We start from the raw sequence: 19,081 nt of genomic DNA, 5'->3' as shown, positions 1-19,081 counted from the left end.
AGGCAGGACTGCTAACGGAGGCACTAATTAATCTGGGGGGCAAAATGCAGCAAGGAGAGATGGGGAAGGGGTCAGACTTTAGTGGGGGTCCCTACATACCTGGCAGTGTCCTCTGGTCCCTGTGCCCTGCCCCCGAATCCTGTGGAGGGGATGAAGAGTCATGGGGCATGCGTGGGCCACGTGCACCAGCTCTGGGCGTTCTCCAGTGTGGAGCAGCCAAGTGTTTGCTCACACGATGCAGCTGCCGTCCCGAAGGACGGGTGTGAGGCCAGGCCAGCACCTCCGGCTGGAACGGGCTGGAGGGCAGCGGGTGTGGGGAAGTGGGTGTTCTCCTCCCTCTCCACTGTGACAGCTGGAACGGTCATTAATAATTGCAGCTCTTACCGTGATGAGCAATTGCAAGGAAAATTGTCTTGCTCATCTACTGGAAGGTTCTGCCGGGGGCAGGAGCTGGCTGTGGGAAGCCAAATGCCTCCTGGCATCAGCCAAATCTGGGCTGCGGTGCCACATCTTCTCACTGCCAGTTCCAGGAGTGCAAAAGCCCATCAAAGATGGGGCGAGGAAAGTCGAGTGATAAAGACAGGCTGGGGCTGGGCCAGACGCTCAGGCTGGGGGGCATGTGAGCAATGGGATGGTCACACTGGGGAGCAGCAGGACACTGGTGCAACAAGGGACAGAAAGAGCTGGTGCCTGCCTGTCAGGGCCGGCAGGAGCAGGGCTGTGGTGAGTGCCTGCGTGTGAGTCCCAGCTGTGCAGCCAAGGTCAGGAGAAGCACAGGGGAAGGTGAGGTGCCTGCCAGGCGGCTCGGACAGACAGCAACCCGTGAGTGAAGGGCAGGAAGGGGGCAGGGGCAGGCAGTCGTGCGGGACGGAGCCTGCTGGGGTAGCAGGGTCTGGGAACAGGTTCTGCCAGCTCAGCCCTGGGGTGCCCAGCGGTGGAGCAGGGCCAGGGCCGAGCCAGGGTCCTACAGCCAACCTGCCTCTGCCCCGGGAAGAGCCAAGCGTCCCCTGGTGCCACTGCACTCATGGGGGGCTTAGCTTCGTCTGGTTGGTTCCCTGTTGCCTCCGGGCCCTCCTGATGACACCTCTACCACCCAAGGTGCCTCAGCGCTGTGCCAAGGGCATCTCTTGCCCGCCAGCTCTGCGCACCATGTGAGGAGCTTGTGCACAGGCAGCGGAAGGAGGGTCTCGGGTGGGCTGCGGAGGTGGAGCCTGGGGAGGGGCTGCAGCCTCGCTGCTCCGAGAACAAAGCCTGGCGGCGGCAGGCTCGGAGCTCCCACCACGTCCCTGAGCAGGGTCCCACCACATCCACCCCCAAAGCCATCTGAGCCGCTTGTGGGGCGCCTGCCCCGGCCCCAGCCCCCGCGCTGGCCCCGGCAGCTGCTCCACAGCTGCTCCCGAACTCTCACAGCCTCTTAGGGCGGCTCCGGCTCTGGTCTCGCTCGGAAATGCTGGTGCAAGGAGGGCGTGGGGGGAGCGGGCGGCACAGCCAGGGCCCGCGGCACTCTGTCCCATGTCGCTCTGGGGTCATCCATGGGCTGCTCTGAAGGGCTTGAGACGGGTCACTCCAGCAACATCCCCAACCTGCAGGGATCAGGCCCTGTGCGCTCCCCACTGCTGCTCTGGCACAGAGACCCCTCCTCCGCGGTGCTGGTCCAGGCTGGGGGCAGTCCCGGGGACGGGGAATCGCTGCCTGCCCTGGCAGGAGCATAAGGACCCGGCTGGGAGTCCCTGCAGAGCCCTGCGCGGGTCAGTACAAAAGCAACTGTGGGTTCACACAGAGGCAAAACCTCCTGGAAAAGGTGCTGCCGAACACAGCCTGGCAGGGTTCTGAGGGGACCGGGGGCTTGGGAGCGGTGGGGATGGAGGGGCAGACAGGCAACAAAAGGGCTCCCAAAAAGGTTGTGTCCACTGACCCCTTGTGCAGCAGCGAGAGCATGGCTGGGTGTGCAGGGCAGAGCCTACGGTGCCGTGTCCTTGGAGAGGAAACCTCGGGCACGGGGGCTCGGTGTAGGGCAGCTGAGGGCACAGGAAGCCCGGTGTGCCACGTCCCCTGGGTGTTGAGGACGTGCGGCAGCGGAGAGTCTGGGGATGGAGAGGACCACCCAGCACGAGAGGTCTCCAGAGTGCAGGTTCCCAGGAGGGGCAGCACAGGATACGGGGTCCCCAGGGCGGAGGAGAGCCCGGGATGCGAAATCACCCGGGGTGCAGGTTCCCAGGAGGAGCTGAGCTGGGGTTCAGTGTCCCTGGAGCGGGGGATGGCCCGGGGCGCTGTGTCGCGGGGGCAGAGCAGAGCCGAGGCTGCGGGATCCCGGGGGCGAGCGGTGTGCGGGGGCAGCCCGGGGCGGGGGCGATGCTGCCCGCACCCCCGGGGTCCCAGCTCGGGGCCGGGAGCGCGGCCGGCGGGGTGCCCTGGGGGCGCCCCGGGGGCGCGGCGGGGGCGGGGGCCAGGCGGGGGGGGCGGAGGGGAGGGGAGGGGGGCCGCCGTTCGCGGCGCTAGGACCGGGCGCGGCGGCGGGCGGAGCCTCCCCGCCGCTCGCCCCTCCGCCCGGCCGCTGCGGCAGTGTCTCGGAGGCGGGCAGGCGGCCGGTCCCTCCGGTCCCCCGGCAGCATCCCGGCCCCGCCATGGCTGGCGTCGGCTTCGCGGCGCACCGCCTGGAGCTGCTCGCCTCCTACCAGGACGTGATCGGCGAGGACAGCCCCACCGACTGGTGAGCGCGCCCGCCGCCGCCGCCGCCGCCCCTTTGTCCCCGCCGCCGCCGCCGCCGCCCTTTGTGCACGGAGCCGCCCGGTAACACCGGCCGCGCCCCGCGCTGCGCCCCCCGCCGTCCCCGGGAGCCCCGGCACACAAAGGCGGGCGGGGCGGCGGGGGGTGTGCCCGGCTCGCCGCCCCCGGTGCCCGCACCTGCCCGCCGCCGCCGCACCGGGCCGGGGCGCGGTCCCCGCTTTGTCTGCGCCGGGCCGGCACGTGCGAGCGCCGGGACCCGTCGGCCCCGGGAGTCCCCGGCACGGCCCGGCCCGACCCCCTGCCGGGCGGCGAGAGCGGGGAAAGGGGGATTCGCGCACGGCGGGGAGGGCCCCGTGGGGCTCCCCGGTGCTGGGCCCGGCACCGGTTCCTCGCCATTGTTTGGAGCAGGAGCCGCGGGCAGGGGCGCCCGGGAGACGGGGGATGGGGAGGGGATCGGGGCGCCCCCAGCCCGGCCCCGCTCCCGACCGGTCCCGCTCCCGACCGGCCCCACCGGTATCCCGGCAGCGGGCGGTCCCGCTGCCCGGCGGAGCGAGGCCTGAGGCCGCGGAGGCACCGAGCATCCCCCGCTGGTCCCGCTACCCTCGGCTTTCCCCAGGCTCCTGGGCTGCCACATCCCCGGGTATCGCTGGGGGGTCGTGGTGCGTCGGCCCGGGATTGCCCCTCCGGGCTGGAATTGCTGCTGAGTCGGGGAGTGGCTCTCTCCAGTGGGACCCCGGCTGCTCGCCGTGCCCGCACCCCGCTCTCGGGGCCAGCTGGATCCAGGCCCGCTGCAGGGAGCATCACCCACCGCCAGCCCACCCGCATCTCCCACCCCACCCGGGTGCCAGGAGACTGGCTGGGGCCATCTGCCTCGGGATCCCCTCCTTGCCCCCCAGGATGCCTGTGGCGTGCGGGGTGGGAATGCTGCCGGCACGCTGGGGTGCATCTCGCTGGGCAGAGCCGGGGCGCTGGACAGTGTGGGGTGCTGGGTGCAAGCTGTGCATGATGCTTTTGGTGGGGGGCGGAGGTGGAGGCTACTGTGTGCCCACCAGCCAGGGGCACCCACCACCCCTCCGGGGTACACCCACCACCCATCCGGGGGCTCCCACCTCCCATCTGGACTGCACAGCCAGGCAGACGCCGATCTCTAACCAGGTCCCTGCTCTCAGGACTGTGCTGTGCGGGCCTGGGCAGGTCCAGGTCCCCGCCAGCCCCCAGGGGTCTCCGGGGGGCCCCGCAGTCCCGCTGTCAGCCCAAGGGCGCTGTGGGCAAGCGCCGTGTGTGTTGCCGGCCAGGCGGCAGCTGTCAGCCCTGGGTACATCTCGCTTCCCGGCATCCGCTGCAAAGGAGCCGTCCCTGCCAAAGCTGCTGAGAGCAGCAGAATCGGTTCCCGGGAAGGCGAGTGCCGGTGGCGGCTCCCCCCACCACACACACCTCCAACGCGGATCCCGGCCAGGCAGTGATCCCCTGCCATCCCCATCCGTGGGGCTGAGCTTGCTCTATCGTCCCCAGCCACTCCATCCCTTTGTCACCAGGGTGCCTGGCACTCAGTGCTGTGGGAGCAGCATCCCCTCTGCAGGGCCCGCTGCCGGGCTGCGGGATTGAGGGGTGATGCTGGTGGGGCTGCAGCGGGCGAGGTGATGGGGACAGTCCCACGGGGAGGAGGGCCCAGCCTGGCTGAGCCAGGGAGCTGCCTGGGAGGACATTGTGCCAGAGCCTGGTCCTGGGCCGGTACTGGGGAATGCCACGCTCTTGCCCGGCCGGGATCCCTCTGTTCAGTCTGGGATTCCCCCTGCTCCAGCCCGGTCCTGGAGGGTCCGAGCATCCCCTCCCCCTGCCCGGCCCCGCGAAGGCTGCTGGGGCCCATTACTCGATCGGAAAGGAATTTGGTGCTGCTTTCTGAGCACGCCGACTCCCTGGAGCTCCCAGCCACATTGGAAACACATGTGCCGGGGCTAGGGCGGGAGGCTGGGGCAATGTGACCCCTCCCTGGCCATGGCATGGGGGGTGGGCTGCTGCGGGAGCCCCGTTCTGGCACCCAGGGATGCTGCTCTGCCTGCTCCGGTGAGCAGTGGGGCCATGCGAGAGCAGCGGGGCTGCGGTCTCTTTGGTGAGGTGCTGAGGGATCCTCAGTGGAGCCCCTCGGCTGCAGGGAGGCCCCCCGGGCTGCAGAGGCACCTCCACCCACGGGTGACCCACATACCTGGAGCCTAGGGGTGCGAAAGGGCTGTATGTGCTGGTGGAGGGATTAAAGCCCATGGAAGGGGGGTAAGCAATGCATGATGCTGACAGAACCCGCTGTGACACAGCTGCTCCCCACTGCTGGGGGTCGTGGTGATGCTGTTGGGCTGTGGGTCCCTGGGGGCACCCCTGGGGATGCTACTGGCCCCAGCATGGCCCCCTTGTCCCCTGGACTGGAAACCTCCATCCTGGCGTGGAATCAGGCTGTGCTGCTGAGCTGTGTCCACAGCAAGCCTCATCTGCCCTGGGAGCAACCCTGGGTGCAGGCAGCAGCCTTGTGCCCAGATACCACCCAGCACGGCAGGGTTCTGAGGAAGAAAAGCAGGCAGTGGGTGCCCCCAGCATCCACAGGGCTCCCCAGGCAGTGATGCTGTGGCTCTGCCCTACTTCTTTTCTCCTGTCTGCTGCCAGCTGCATCCCACCCTGCCAGCTTCCAACCCGCGGCCCTGGGCTCCCCCAAACTGCTGCCGTCCTCCCCCATTCCTGGGGGATCAGGGGCTGCATTTGCCACCCTTCCCCATCACAGGCATCTCAGACGGCACTTTGCAGCTGTTCCAGGCCTGGAAGCTGGCGCCGGCTGGGGCGGCCGATTAGCGGGATCGGGATGTGTGGATTAAAGTCAATCTTGTTGGTGCAATTATCTGCGGCTCCCTGCCAGGGGCTTGGGGGGCGGTGGGGGCTGGAGGCAGAGGGAGGCTCTCTCCCTCTTAGGCACCTGCCTGCCTTCCCCCTGCTTTTTAGCTCCAGCCATGGCCCTGTTTTGGGGATGGCTCTGCCCATAGGGACCTTCAGTTCCTGTTCCCCGGGCTGGGGATTGAAGCTGCAGCCTTGAGCAAGGACGGCTCTGCCTGGCAGAGCGGGGATTTTGGGGCTCTGAGAAGCGCCGTGCGGGCACCACCAGCCGAATGCTGATCGGCAGAGCCGCCCACCCGCGGCGGTGCAGGGATGTGGGGGATCCAGCACGGGCGGCCCCGGCTTTCCGGGTGCAGCGCGTGACGGTGGCGGGCAGGTTTGGGTGCCTGCCAGGCCCCGCAGGTCCCTGCTGCCTGCCTGCCTCCCCCGCTCCCCTCCACTAATCACCTCGTCATCGGGGCGAGCTGCATCCCAGCTGGGATGGGGGGGTTGCCATGGTGAAGGAGGATGCTGGTTGCCTAGCGACATCCATCCCTTCGCCCACCCGCCCTGGACCAATTTGGCATGCGTGGTCCCCTCTCCATCGCTGGCTGTGTGCCTCTGGGGAGGTGCTGGCTGGTGGGGGTCCCCGCGGAGCCCCCAGAGGGGCTGGCCAGGGCACGGTGGGAGCGACAGGGGGTTTCCCATCAGCTGGGAATGGTTTCCAAGGAACAGTCTCCATGACGGCCCCATCACATTCTGGCGGCTCATTGATTTGCTGCTGCTGGTGCTCCGGCATCCTCCCCCAGCCTGGTGCCTGCTGGGCTGGTGGCTCACGCAGCCGGGCACGTGAGTGGACCCGGGTCCTCACTGGGGCACAGGGTTGTCCCCAGACCTGGTCAGTAGCTGGCAGGGTTGTGAGGGGACAGGGATGGGTGAGCAAGTCGCTGTGAGACTGCGGTGGCTTGCAGCACAGCAGTCAGTGGGTCCCTGTACCAAGTGACTGTTCTGTCCCCAGACTTGGGACCCCTCCCCATAGCTGCCACCAAGGGCTGGGGAATAGGCCCTGCCCCACATCCTGTCTGCCTTGCCTGGCAGCCTGGCCCTTGGTGCTGTTGATAGACAAGGGGTTTGGGTGGCTGTGTGCTAGTTTGGGGACACCAAGCTGGACCCTTGGACATGCCCTGACCTCACTGTAAGCAGGATGGGGAGGTGGGGGGGCTGCCTCACACTCCTCCTGACTTTGGCTCACCCATGCTGTCTCCCCAGGGCCCTCTACACATACGAGGATGGCTCTGATGACCTGAAGCTGGCAGCGTCGGGAGGTAAGGTCCTCTGTCCCCTCCGCCAGCTTGGCTGTGCCGGTGTTTTCCCTGTCACCCGTTCCTGGTGCTGGGTGGACGTGGGCTGACGGTGCTGTGCCAGGTGGAGGTTTGCTGGAGCTCTCTGGCCACTTTGAGATTCAGAAGGTGATGTATGGCTTCTGCAGCGTCAAGGACCCCCAGGCTGTGCTCCCCAAATATGTCCTCGTCAACTGGGTGAGTGTGGGGGGCCATGCTGAGGGGGCCTGTGCCATGCCCATGGGGATATGGATGGGTGTGAGGGAGCTGGCAGTGGCCAGGGGGGTGTGGGTGCCCCACAGTCCTGCTGCCCCATTGTGGTCGGTGGGGTGGAGGTCACCCTGCTGCCCCTCTCAGCTCAGTCCCTCCCCGGCCGCCACAGGTGGGTGAGGATGTGCCGGATGCCCGCAAATGCGCCTGTGCCAGCCACGTAGCCAAGATTGCCGAGTTCTTCCAGGTGGGTGACGCTGGGGAGGAGGAACATATTGCCAGGGCACTGATCCTGAACCCTGATGGCTGCTTGCACCCCCCAGGGTGTCGATGTCATCGTCAATGCCAGCAGCGTGGAGGACATTGACCCAGGGGCCATCGGGCAGCGACTCTCCAATGGTCTGGCCCGTGTCTCCAGCCCAGTGCTGCACCGCCTGCGGCTGCGCGAGGACGAGAATGCCGAGCCCGTGGTAATGTCCCCATGGCAGCGATGGCGATGGTGGCGGGACTGGGGCGTTCCTCCCACCCGGGGCTCCTGCCTGCCGCAGCCCCTCACCCCGTGTGCTGCTTACTGTTACCCCCCCTCGCTGATCCCAGCCCCTCCATCCCCCCTGCCTCTCCTCCGTCCCAGGGCACCACTTACCAGAAAACCGATGCCACCGTGGAGATGAAGCGGCTCAACCGGGAGCAGTTCTGGGAACAGGCAAAGGTGGGATATGAGCGGGGGCAGCCAGTAGTCCCCAGAAAGCGGGGTGAGCCGCTGGCCAGCTGATGGGCAGCCCCTCATTCATCCCCCCCACCAGAAAGAGGAGGAATTGCGTAAGGAGGAAGAGCGGAAAAAGGCCCTGGATGCCCGGCTGCGGTTCGAGCAAGAGCGGATGGAGCAGGAGCGGCTGGAGCAGGAGGAGCGGGAGCGGCGCTACCGGGAGCGCGAGGAGCAGATCGAGGAGCACAGGCACGGCTGGGGTCGGGTGGGATGTGGGTACGGGATAGCTGCACACGTGGTGTGAGGGGCTGGGTGGGCACATGGCAGGGTGGGGTTGGGGCAGGGACTGGCAGGATCCGATGCCCAGCGCCTCTCCTGTTCCCCCGTCACAGGAGGAAGCAGCAGAGCATGGAGGCGGAGGAGGCCCGGCAGCGCTTGAAGGAGCAGTCCATCTTTGTAAGTGCCGTGGCAGGACTGGGGCCAGGATCGGAGTCAGGGCTGCCACTGGCATTACCCCCAGGGAAGGGCTTTCCCCAGCTGGGTGCCTGGGGCTGGGAGGTGATGCTGTCTCTCTTCCCAGGGGGACCAGCAAGAGGAGGACGACAGGCAGCAGTTCAGGAAATCGGAGTCGGAGGTGGAGGTGAGTGTGGTGATGGCCGTGCCCAGTGCTGGTCCTCACTCCCCATCCAGCAGTGCCCACATTTAGATGGGAATGCAGCTGCTGTGGGATGCATGGAGGGTGGTCCCACAGTCCCACGCCACTGGGGCGGTGGGGCTCAGCCTCCCCCATCCCCACAGGAGGCTGCTGCCATCATCGCTCAGCGGCCTGACAACCCCCGGGACTTCTTCAAGCAGCAGGAGCGGGTGGCATCAGGCAGCAGCGATGCTGTCTCACCAGGCAGCCACAGGACAGGTGAGGGGCTGTGGGCACACGGGTGGGCACTGAGAGGCCAGGGCACAGGTGAGTGCAGTGTCACAGCTCAACAGGTCACAGTGGGATATGGAAAGACCAGGGATGCAATGTGGGGAGGGGGTGTCCCCTCTGCCATCACTGGCGCTGTGGTTCTGGGTGCCAAGGGTATGAGGATGGCAGGGGACCTCCTGCTCTGCTGTGCCACCATCACCGCCACCATCGCCGCCACTGCCACCGCACCTCATGTGGCCCTGCAGCTGGGGCAGCGTCTCAGGGGCTGGATATTGGGGTGTCTTCAGCAAAATGGGACTCATCCTGCTCCCTGCTGGGTGTTGTCCGCTCACCCGTCATGGCACTGTATGTGCAGCCAGGTTGGCAGCATGGTCGGTGTGCAGCAGTGGAAGTCCAGGGGTGGCTTGGGAACGCATCCCATGGTGACAGCTAAAAGGGGCAGGAGAGAGTAGGGCAGATGTGGGGCTCTTAGCGTGCTGCCAGCTGGCAAGGAGTGCCGCATGGAGAAGCTGGGCTGCCCCACAGTCTGGGGTCCAGTGCTGGGACTCTTTTTGTGGATCTTGGGAAGGGCTGTCTGTCCTTGTGGGTGCCTCCAGCCATGGGGCCGTGTCATGGTGCTGTGCCATGGGGCTGTGCCGTGGGGCTGTGCTGGGAGGGAGCCTGTGATGTGTGTTCGTGTGTGGTGTGCCATGGGTCGTGCCATGGGCTGTGCCGTGGGGACGTGCTGTGGGGCTGTGCCGTGGTGCTGTGCCTCGGGGCAGAGCTATGGGGTTGTGCCGTGGGTCGTGCTGTGGGCTGTGTGTTCTGGCCATGCCGTGGGTTGTGCCGTGGATTCACGCTGTGGGGCTGTGCTGTGGCTGAGCAGATAGTTGGTTCCACAGCCATGTCCTGGCCTCTCTCCCCACCTGGCCAGGCAAGTGCTGCCTCACATCCTTCTGTCCTGCTGCCTTTCCATCCTCTTGTCCTGCCATTCTCCCGCCATGCTGCCTTCCACCCTGCTGTGCTCCCATCCCGGTGCCCTGGTGCTCCAGCCCCGCCACGACTGCGCTGAGCAGGGACTGACCCATCTCTTTGCTCTCTCTCTCTCTCCGTCCGTCCGTCCGTCTGTCTGTCTTTCTCTCACAGGTCGTCTGCACTGTCCTTTCATAAAGACAGCTGACAGTGGGCCGCCTTCTTCCTCCTCCTCCTCCTCCTCCCCCCCACGGACCCCCTTCCCCTATATCTCCTGCCACCGCACTCCAAATCTCTCCTCTTTCTTCCCATGTAGGTAGCTGGGAGCTCCCGGGCGCGCAGCTCCGGGGTCGAGCCGCGGGCAGCTGCCCCACAGCCCACCCGGCCCCACGGCACACCGGACCGGCAGCGGAGGCAGCGCGGGCACCCCGAGGGGGACAGGCACCCTGAGGGGACGGGCATGGGCACCCAGGCGGGGACCATGCCCCTGCTGGGGCTGGCCCCATGCTGGTCCCTGTGCCCTTGGGGAGGGGGCATCGGGCAGGCTGTGCCCATGGGTCAGATGGGGACAGGGCAGAGCTGTGCCTGGGGAGGTGATGGTCCACGCTGGGATGGAATAGACTGTGCCCATGGGGTAGAGTGGGCACAGGGCAGGCTCTGCCCATGGGGCAGCAGTGGATAGGACAGCTGTGCCCTGGATGTGCCCATGGGGCAGGGCTGGGCAGTGTGGAAATGGCTGTGCCCAGGACCACGTGCCGATGGGGCAGAAGGGAAAGGGACATCTCTGCCCTGGACCATGCAGGTCTGTGCCCATGGGGCAGCATCAGGCAGTGTGGAAAAGGCTGTGCCCAAGATCATGTGGGGCTGTGCCAATGGGCCAGGTGGTTCCAGGGGCCTTGTAGGGCTGTGCCCTCACAGGCACAGGTGACAGGGCACAGAGCTGTGCCCACAAAGGCTGTGCCAGGGCACAGCTAAGTGATGCGTGGGCAGAGCCAGTGTGCACCACAGCAGGTATGGGACTGCCTGTCCCCGTGCCTGGCACATGTGGGGGCTGAGACTCGTGGGGGCGGTGGGGACACCTGGAGGGGACATGGTGGTTGCTGCACCTCCGCCCCACCACCCAGGAGGGGACGACGTGGTGGCGGGTACACAGTGATGCGCACTTGGCAGCTCACGGCTGGGTGGGAGTGGGGCAGGAGCAGCTCTGGGGTGCTGGTTCCCCCCCTCAATGTGGGCAGCCCCCCCACGCGTCCCCATCTCCCTTGTCTGCAGGCAGCCAGTCGGACGCCTTCCGCAAGGCCTCGGCAGCGGGCTGCAGTCCCTGCGAGTCTAGCCCGGCCGCCACGCCGCTGGGCGAACCGGGCACCCGCGCGCCCGCTGACCAGACGCCGGCAACGCCCAAAGGTGGGCGCAGGGCTGGAGCTGCCTCCCCCTGCCTGGGGCTGCCGGGTGCATCCCCACTGCAGCCCCCTCGACTCTGCTGTAGCCCCGCCAGCTGCGCTTGCATGGCTCAGTGCATCCGTGCTGTCCCGTCCGCATCCCTTGGCATACCCCCCGTCTCTGCTGTGTCCCACAGCGCATCCCTGCTGCAGCCCCCTGGGCTCTGCTGCAGCCCCCCAGCTGCCCTTGCATGGCTCAGTGCATCCATGCTGTCCCGTCTGCATCCCTTGGCACCTCCCTACGATCTCTGCTGTGTCCCCCAGCACATCCCCGCCGTACCTGCTGCTCCGTGCCGCTGCATCCCCGCCGTCTCTGCTGCATCCCCCAGTGCAGCCCCGCTGGCATTGCTGCATCCCTACCACCTCCAGTGCATTTTCTAACGCCAGTGCATCCCTGCTGTCTGTGCTGCACCCAACGCCATGCATCCCCCCATCTCCAGTGCATTCCCCCCGCTCCGTACGTGCTGGCCATCCCTGCTGCATCCCCCAGTGCAGCCCTGCTGTCTCTGCTGGCTCCCCCAGTGGGATGCTGCCCTATCTGCACCGTCCTGCCGTATGTCCTTTCCAGGGCTGCTGTATCGCTCTGTGCATTCCCTCTGCCCCACTGCATCCCCAGGGCACCCCAGCCAGCTCTGCTGCTGTCACCATGTGTCCCTGCTGTGTCCCCACTGGCCCCTTGGCATCCTCTGGTGCATTCCAGCTTTCCCTTCTGCATCTTCTCAGGGCATCTTTCCCGTTCCCTCCACAGCCCTTTCTGCCTCCCAGCCACTCCCCAGGGGATCACCTTGCCCCTCCCCGTGTCCCCTCACTCCCCAGTGCATGCCACAATCCCCTCCCTGCCCAGCCACCCCCACCCATCCCTGCAGCATCCCCCATACTGTGCCCACTCCAAAGGACTCCAAATTCCCCTGAGCTGCATCCCGGTCCCCGGGTGACCCCCAGCCCTGGACGAGGGTGTCTGTCCCCACTGATTGCTGTCCCCTCCTTGCAGAGTCCCCCAGCCCCAGCGCGCAGGAGCCCGGGCCAGCCACGCCCGAGCAGCACTGGCCCTTCCCAGGGCCCGAGGACAAGGCCATCGAGCCCCCCGGGGACGAGCCCAGCCCCAGGCCACAGTGGACAGCGGGGGGTGATGCTCTGGGGGACCTGGGGGACCTGGTGACCCTGGAGCCCACCGAGGCCTCCCTGCCACCCGTGGCTGATGAGCCCCAAGCTGGGGAAGCCCCCAGACCCGAGAGCCTCATCGACCTGTGGCAGAGCGACGGGGTGACTCCCCCAGCTGCCTGGCCCCTGCCTGCTGCCCCTGTCCCCGAGACCCCTCCGGCTGTGCTGCCCGAGGAGGGGGCCCTGCTGAGCCTGGACGAGCTGCCTGAGCCCCCCGCCACCTTCTGCGACGCGGAGCAGGAGGATGAGGAGGAGGAGGAGGCAGCTGGTGAGGGGGAACCCCAGTCCCAGGATCTGGGCTGCCAGCACACGCCTGAGGAAGACACCCCAGGCCGAGAGACGCCCCCCATCACTAATGGGGAGATGGCCCCCAAGGATGGGACACCGGGTCGTGGGGAGCAGGTGAGCATCACTGTGGGGAGAGGTCAGGGGGTGATGGGTGGCTGGGGGGGTCCTGACAACGTGCCCCCACCCCCCAGGCCAGCGAGGGCTACTTCAGCCAGTCCCAGGAGGAGGAGGTGCCCCCCGCCGAGGAGCTGTCGGCCAAAGCCCCCCAGCCCGTCTTCTACAACAAGCCCCCAGGTGAGTGAGGACAGTGAGGAGGGGGAGTCTGTCCCTCTCTGGGGCACCCCAAAGCCATCCTGACCCCTCTCCCTGTCCTCCAGAGATCGACATCACGTGCTGGGACGCAGACCCTCTGCCCGAGGAGGAGGAGAGCTTTGGGGGGGCCCTGTAAGCCCAGGCCCCGCTGCCGGCACAGGCAGCCCGCCCCGGCCGGCGCGGCGCACAAGGGGGCTGCAGCTGGGGGCCGGGCCCCCCCTCACCCCTCTGGGGCCCCGCAGGATGAGGCCTCCAGGTGGCGGCCGCCCCGCTGCAACCCCGCCCCGGGGCACCTTTTACAGCCCCCCCTTCTCCTCCTCTTTTTTAAGTTGTCGGTAGGAGCCGTGTCAGCCCCCCAGCCCTCCCTTAGCAGCCCCCCCCCCGATACCCCAGCGCCCCATTTGGGGGGGACGACACACGCTCGCATCCCCTGCCCGGCTGTAGGACAGGGTCCTCGTTCTCTTCGTGCCACCCCCCGGGAGCCCCCCCAGTACTTTGCACGAGTTCAAAAAAAAGAGAAAAAAAGGAAATAATAATAATAATAAATGAATATGGCAATAAAGTGACCCAACCGAGGCGAGGCTGCGGCCAGCGGCGTCCCCCCCCAAACCCCGGCAGGGAGCTGGTGTGGGGGCTTTTACCCCTTCCCCACTCCTTTGCTGGGAGCCCCGTCCTCCCCTGCTTGGCCCCTGCTTGGCCCCTCTCCCCCCATTCCCCCCGGAAACTTTTTGGAAAGCACAAGTTCTGTACCGGCGGTGTGCTCATGTCTGTTAATAAATAAAGCGTCTCCCACGGGGGCTGCAGCCTGCTGGGGCGGCAGGGAGGGCTGGGAGTGGGGGGCTACGGCTGCCTTGGGGAGGAGGGGGAGGTTCCACCATGCCAGCCCGCCAGGAGGCAAACCCGAGCCACAAACTTTAATTCTCAAACTGTAACAAACAAAAAATTTAAGAAACAGAGCAGAGTCCGGGTCCCCAGCGCCCCCGGCCATGGGGGGGCCGGCGGGGGCCAGACGGGGAACCAGCCCCTTCCGCGCCGGCGGCGATGGCCCGCGCCGGGGCGGGTGTCCCTGGGGTGACACGAGCAACCGAAATCCCCCCACCCCCCAGGTGCATGGCAAGGTCCGGGCGTCCCCCGTGGCCGCCGTTAGACAGCGGTAGTCCTGCCGAAGAGGGGCATGGAGACCGGGAGGTGCCAGGGTCCCGTCTCGTAGGTGTCCCTGCTGCTGAGCTCCGAGTCCGTCCAGCTGGGAAACATGCGTGGGGAGCACTCCTGCTGCAGGTAGAGGTCCGGGCAGGCAGGGCCGGGGCTGGCTGAGCGGGGCAGGTGCAGCGCTGAACCGTAGCTGGCATCCAGGAAAAGGGGTTTGTAGCTGGGAGGCTGCTCCTGCTTCTCCAGCCGCTCATGGCTCAGGAAAGGGGCATTGATTTTGCGGTAGAGCCCCCGCGTGTCCATCAGCACCTCGCTGTACGGCGGGGGGGGCTCCGCCATCAGCAGCGCCTCCTCGTAGCACGGTGGCTTTGACAGGTCCGACTCTGCAAGGCAAAGCCCCCCCCGGACCCCTGCTGCCGTCAGCGCTGCGCCCCGGCTCTCACGTCGTATCCCCCCCAAACCAGGAGGAGGCACGTGCTCCAGGGATGCGAGAGCCCCTCCCTGCTCCTTACCGTGCCGGCAGCTCCAGGGCCGGGGGGGTGGGATGTGGTGGGGGTGATGATGGTGATGGTGGGGCTCGAGGCGGAGGCGGTGGGGAATGGCGATGCCGGGGGGGCTGCCCCCGTAACCCTCGTAGTGCAGTGGCTCCATCTCCAGCGCGCGCAGGCTCTGCTCCCGCAGCCGCTCCTCCTGCTGCCGCTTCACCCGCCGCCGCAGGTAGCTGCAGAAGCAGCACAGCAGCACGATGAGGCCCCAGATGAGCCAGAAGCCCGCGAAGCAGGTGAGGAAGGTGTAGGTGCCCTGGGACATCACCATCTTGGCGGCCGGCCCCGGGGGTAGGCCCCCGCCTCTCCCCTGCCCTCGGGATGGGGGACGGGATGCTCAGGGCGGCGGCAGGGTCAGGGAGGACCCGATGCTGTCAGGGCCGCCGAGGGCATCTCCCCGGGCCGTGCCCGGCGCCGTCTCCTCTGGCCCGCGGGCGCGCCTGCCGTCAGGGGTCCGTCCTCGCCATGGAGCTGGGGGGGGCTGGAGCGGGTGGGTCAGGCCTGGGTGCGCCGGGCGGGCGGTGGGGCGGGGGGCCGGTGGGGCGGGCGGCGGGGGGACGGGGCTGCCGGGGTCCCGCTGCCCATCGCTGGGGGGGGGACCGCCGGGGTGGGGGCCCTGCAACGAGACAGACGCGAGCGTGAGCGACACGGAAACGTGGATGCCCTGTTCCCATGGTGACTCGCTCCACATGCGCCGCAGCGCCCGCAGCCAGGGGGAACCGTGCCTGGCACCCCATGCACCCCCCACCATCACCCCCATGGATGCAAACCTGCACAGCCCCCCCTAGAATCGCCCACAGCGCTACTGGGCACCCTGGGGTGGGAGACAGATGCTGTGGTCCCACAGCATCATCTTCAAGATCATGGGGTGCCCAGTGGGATCCCCTTCTTCTGCCCACGCAGTGCACCCTAAATCGGTTGCTGAGCCCAGGCAGCTCATCCCTGTGCTCCACACAGGGGGGTGACCCGGGGAGAAGGAGAGACGAGCAGAAGTGCCGGTTGCCTGTGGCACGTGGCGCTCGCAGGAGCACGTGCACCGCAGCCATCGCCGGCCTCGCAGCCACTGGGGATGGTGGCACCCCAACACAGCAATGCAGGGCCAGGGGTGGTGGTGGTGATGGGAACCATCATCTTTGCCCTGTAGGCAAGCTGACAGCTCGGTCATATCCAGCCAAGCATCAAATGTACACGGTGTGTGCCAGGGGCGGTCTGCTCCTCAGTGAGCAGCGAGGAGCACCCATGGGTGCTCGCAGGCAGGCACGTAAGCACCCGTCAGGATTCTCATTATGGTGGTGTGGGAGAAAACGGGCTTGGCAGCAGGGAGGAGAGTGAGCTAGAGCGACGGCAGCCGAGGGCTGGGTGACCACTGTGACACCATCCTCCCTCGGAGAAGGGCGAAGGCGCGCGGGGTGCTCCGTCACCCTGCGGTGCAGGGCCTCGCTGCTGGCAAGGGACCACGGCAGGGCCACCGGGTGCTGAGGGTGCCGGCGGGGCCGAGCCCGGCGGAAGGAAGAAGCGATGGGGAAGGAAGGAACCGGGGGCCCTGGCCACGCTCCGGCGGGCAGCGGGGGCTGCTCCATCACGCAGACAAACGCGTGGGCTGAGGCAGCGCCGGGATGTGGGTCTTTGGGGAGGGAGTGCCCTAGCTGGGGCCAGCTCGGCTCGGGCAGCGCTCGCCACCTCGGCTGCAACAGGCTCCGCGCCGGCAGCCTGGGCATCCCCGGGGAGGAGAGGCACCGTGCGGCAAGGGCCGTGGGTCGAGCCCCGGGATGACGGCCGGGGGAACACCGGGAAGCGGTGCAGGGCGGGCTGGCGGCTCCGCGGACCGGGGGCGTTCACAGCTGGGGCGTCCGGGGGGGAGCGGGGCTGCCGGGGACGTGCGGGCTGGGGGAGGAGCGGGGCCGGGCTGGAGACACTCACGCCGGGCGGAGAGCGGAGCGGCCGCCGAGCCGGGCCCCGCCGGTAGCCCCGGGCTGCCCCCGGCCGCGGCCTGGGCCCCGCTGCCCGCGTCGCATCCCTGCCCGGCGCCTCCGCGGGGAGGGTGACACCCCGGCGGGGAACCTCCCCGCTCCCCGTGCCGGGCTCGGCACCCCTTCCTCCTCCTCCTCCTCCTCCGCCTCCTCCTCCTCCTCCTCCTCCTCCTCCCCCGGGGCGCGCGCCCGCCGGGGCCGGACCGGAGATGCGCGCCCCGGTACGCGCCGCGCGCCCCCGCCGCGGCCCCCGGTGGCGGCGGCCCCGCGCGCTCCCGCCCCGGCCCCGCTGCCCCCGCACCGCGCAACAGGCGGAGGCGCCGCGCCCGCTCCCTCCGCGGCTCCCGTTACCGGCGGCGGCGGCGCACGTGGCTCAGGCGGCGGGCGGCGGCTCCATAGGGCGGCGGGGGAGGGGGCCCGGTGCGCGCCCGGTGCGCGGCGCCGCCGCCGCCTCCCGGCGCTGCCTTTGTCTCCGGTGAGCGCTCCCGCGCCGCCGCCGCGCACCGCCCCGCCCGCCCGGACTCCCGCCCCGCCGCTCCGCCCCGCCCTCGGCTCGGGGAGGGATCCGCGGGCCCCCCGCACCCCCCGCCCCGGGACCCGCCGCCGCGCGGGGGCTACCGGCGGGGGCACCGGTATTGCCACGGGAATTCCCCCCTGCCCCTGGGGAGCGGCGGCGGAATGCCGGTGGCGAGAGGGCCGGGGCATCCCCGGGGGTGGCCGCGGGAGCCCCACGGGGTGGGAGCTGGGGATCTCCGGGTAGCGGCTCCCGGTCCGGGTGGAGTGGTGCCACAGGCTCCCACCGTCGATAGCCCTTCGCTCGCCCTGGAGGTACCCTGGGGGTGCTGCCACCCGTTCCCCCAATGCCATCCCCAGCCTCCTCAAGGAGTGACAACTACGTGCTCCCGGGGGTGACGGCAGCACAGGGACACAGGCAGGGAGGGCACCCCAGCCGCTGGCAAGACCTTAACAGCCCCTGCCACAGCCCACCTGGCCACTGCAGTGGGACACGTGGCTCTGCAGGGCAGGGGTGCCAGCCTGGCCCCCCAGTGCAGCGAGGGACCGAAATGTCACCGGCTGTCCTGGGGTCACCCCGCTCCCTTGGGTGCCATACCCCAAGCAGACCCCTCGCCAGCCTGGCCTGGGCAGTTGTCCCTGAGCTAGGGCTCCCCCAGCCATTTGCCATCGCGGGTTGTCACCAGCTCTTCTCTGCTGTAACTGAGGCGGGTGGTCGTGGCTCCCAAGGGAGACCCCTCTGGCTCCTTGGGACTACACCAAGCTTGGGGTCAAGAGTCCCCGCTGTCCCTTCTCTGCTTCCTGGGGCTGTGCCAGGAGCGGGCCAGCGCCGTTTCGGGGTGGAGCCGTGCCAGATGCGGGTGGGTGACGGGGTGTGGGTGCCCCACGCAGGCCATGACCCCGCCGCCGTTTCCTCCCCGTGGGCAGGGTGGCAGGCGCCCGCTGCGGCTGCACACACGGCGCATTGTTCTGCCGCGGCCCGGCCGGAAGGACTTCCTCCATCCCGGCCAGGGGATGACCTGGGGAATCCGGGGGCTGGCAGCCCACTCCCACCACAGCCGGGCATAGTGGCTCCGGTGTCCGGCCAAGCCCCACCACCTCGCTCGCAGCAGGGCCGCAGTGGCCGTGTGTCCCCCGGCCCCCTTGGTTCTGGCCCCGACTCACCTTGCTGGAATTCGCCTCCTGCGATCCGACCTCACAGCGCGGCCACGGCAGCCGGGCACTGCCGGCTCGGTGCTTGCGGGGGTGCCCCAGCAGCACCCAGGGCGGGCAGGGGGCTGCGGCCATGCGGGGGGGCCAGGGTGCTCCCTTGAGGCATGGGGAAGGCAGGGACGGGGGGCACGGTCGGGCCCACGGGCATCGTCAGGTCAGGGCAAGGGCGGGCGAAGGGAGCCAGGCCTCCGGCCCCGCCAGCGCCGGGGGCCGGGAGCTGCCTTCCCCTTCCCCTTCTCCCCACGGCGGCGGGGGGAGGCAGGCGGGGGAGCGCTCCCCGAGCCACATGGTGGGTTGGAGGAGGAGCCGTTGCCCAGGCAACAGCTGAGAGCATCCTTCACCCCTGAAAATGGTGTGCGGAGCTGCTGCCATAGCCCCACAGCCCGGGGCACTGGTCAGGACCCCCACAGCTCGCCTGTGTCTGTAGGGTCCAGATCCACCCATTTCGGCTCTGGACATACAGCAGCATCCCCTCACCTGCACGCTGCTACCCCCCCAGCAAGGGCAGGGATGGGCATGAGATAACCCCCAAATACTGGGGCACCACTGGGCAGGTGGGAACAGGCAGAGCCACTTCCCTGCCCTGCTCAGGGCTGGCCACGGCTCTGTTCACCCCCCGGCCCTATCCCAGAACATGTGACAGACACACGAACACGCTGGTGACCCCAGGACCTTGGTGCCAGGGTACCATGCCCCAGGCAGTGCCAGGAGGGCAGCACACACATCCTGACTGATGCGTTTGGAACAGCAATCCCCAGGCAGTCCCCATCCCCCTGCCTG

The 19,081-nt window shown here is 68.4% G+C and overlaps 2 protein-coding genes across 5 annotated transcripts; one reads left to right on the top strand and one right to left on the bottom strand.

Annotated features, from left to right (window-relative positions):
• The first annotated feature begins 2,524 nt into the window (after nucleotides 1-2,524).
• DBN1 (drebrin 1) lies at nucleotides 2,525-13,708 on the top strand. 2 transcript variants are annotated; one of them, XM_032124745.1, is made up of 15 exons: nucleotides 2,525-2,710; nucleotides 6,850-6,905; nucleotides 7,006-7,118; nucleotides 7,303-7,377; nucleotides 7,454-7,600; nucleotides 7,762-7,839; nucleotides 7,934-8,085; nucleotides 8,229-8,292; nucleotides 8,417-8,476; nucleotides 8,635-8,749; nucleotides 9,887-10,024; nucleotides 10,985-11,116; nucleotides 12,143-12,714; nucleotides 12,792-12,894; nucleotides 12,978-13,708. In XM_032124745.1, the coding sequence occupies exons 1-15, from the start codon at nucleotides 2,625-2,627 to the stop codon at nucleotides 13,046-13,048; spliced, it is 1,962 nt and encodes a 653-aa protein (XP_031980636.1). In that variant the 5' UTR covers nucleotides 2,525-2,624; the 3' UTR covers nucleotides 13,049-13,708. The 2 variants fall into 2 exon arrangements, with proteins under 2 accessions (XP_031980636.1, XP_031980637.1); XM_032124746.1 differs by lacking the exon at nucleotides 9,887-10,024 and having other exon boundaries at nucleotides 2,526-2,710.
• A 92-nt stretch (nucleotides 13,709-13,800) lies between these two features.
• PRR7 (proline rich 7, synaptic) lies at nucleotides 13,801-18,586 on the bottom strand. Of its 3 annotated transcripts, none has more exons than XM_032124752.1 (3): nucleotides 18,254-18,583; nucleotides 14,574-15,222; nucleotides 13,801-14,471 (listed from the first exon to the last, which is right to left on the bottom strand). In XM_032124752.1, exons 2-3 carry the CDS (start codon nucleotides 14,875-14,877, stop codon nucleotides 14,056-14,058), a joined length of 720 nt encoding a protein of 239 aa, XP_031980643.1. In that variant the 5' UTR covers nucleotides 14,878-15,222; nucleotides 18,254-18,583; the 3' UTR covers nucleotides 13,801-14,055. The 3 variants fall into 3 exon arrangements, with proteins under 3 accessions (XP_031980643.1, XP_031980645.1, XP_031980642.1); XM_032124754.1 differs by having other exon boundaries at nucleotides 13,801-14,444; nucleotides 18,254-18,582; XM_032124751.1 differs by having other exon boundaries at nucleotides 13,801-15,222; nucleotides 18,254-18,586.
• Between the last annotated feature and the right edge of the window lie 495 nt (nucleotides 18,587-19,081).

The sequence above is a fragment of the Corvus moneduloides genome, chromosome 15 (genome assembly GCF_009650955.1).
Source record: "Corvus moneduloides isolate bCorMon1 chromosome 15, bCorMon1.pri, whole genome shotgun sequence".
Taxonomy (NCBI): domain Eukaryota; kingdom Metazoa; phylum Chordata; class Aves; order Passeriformes; family Corvidae; genus Corvus; species Corvus moneduloides.
Note: the sequence above shows the minus strand (reverse complement) of the source record. Positions and strands in the feature narration are given on the sequence as shown.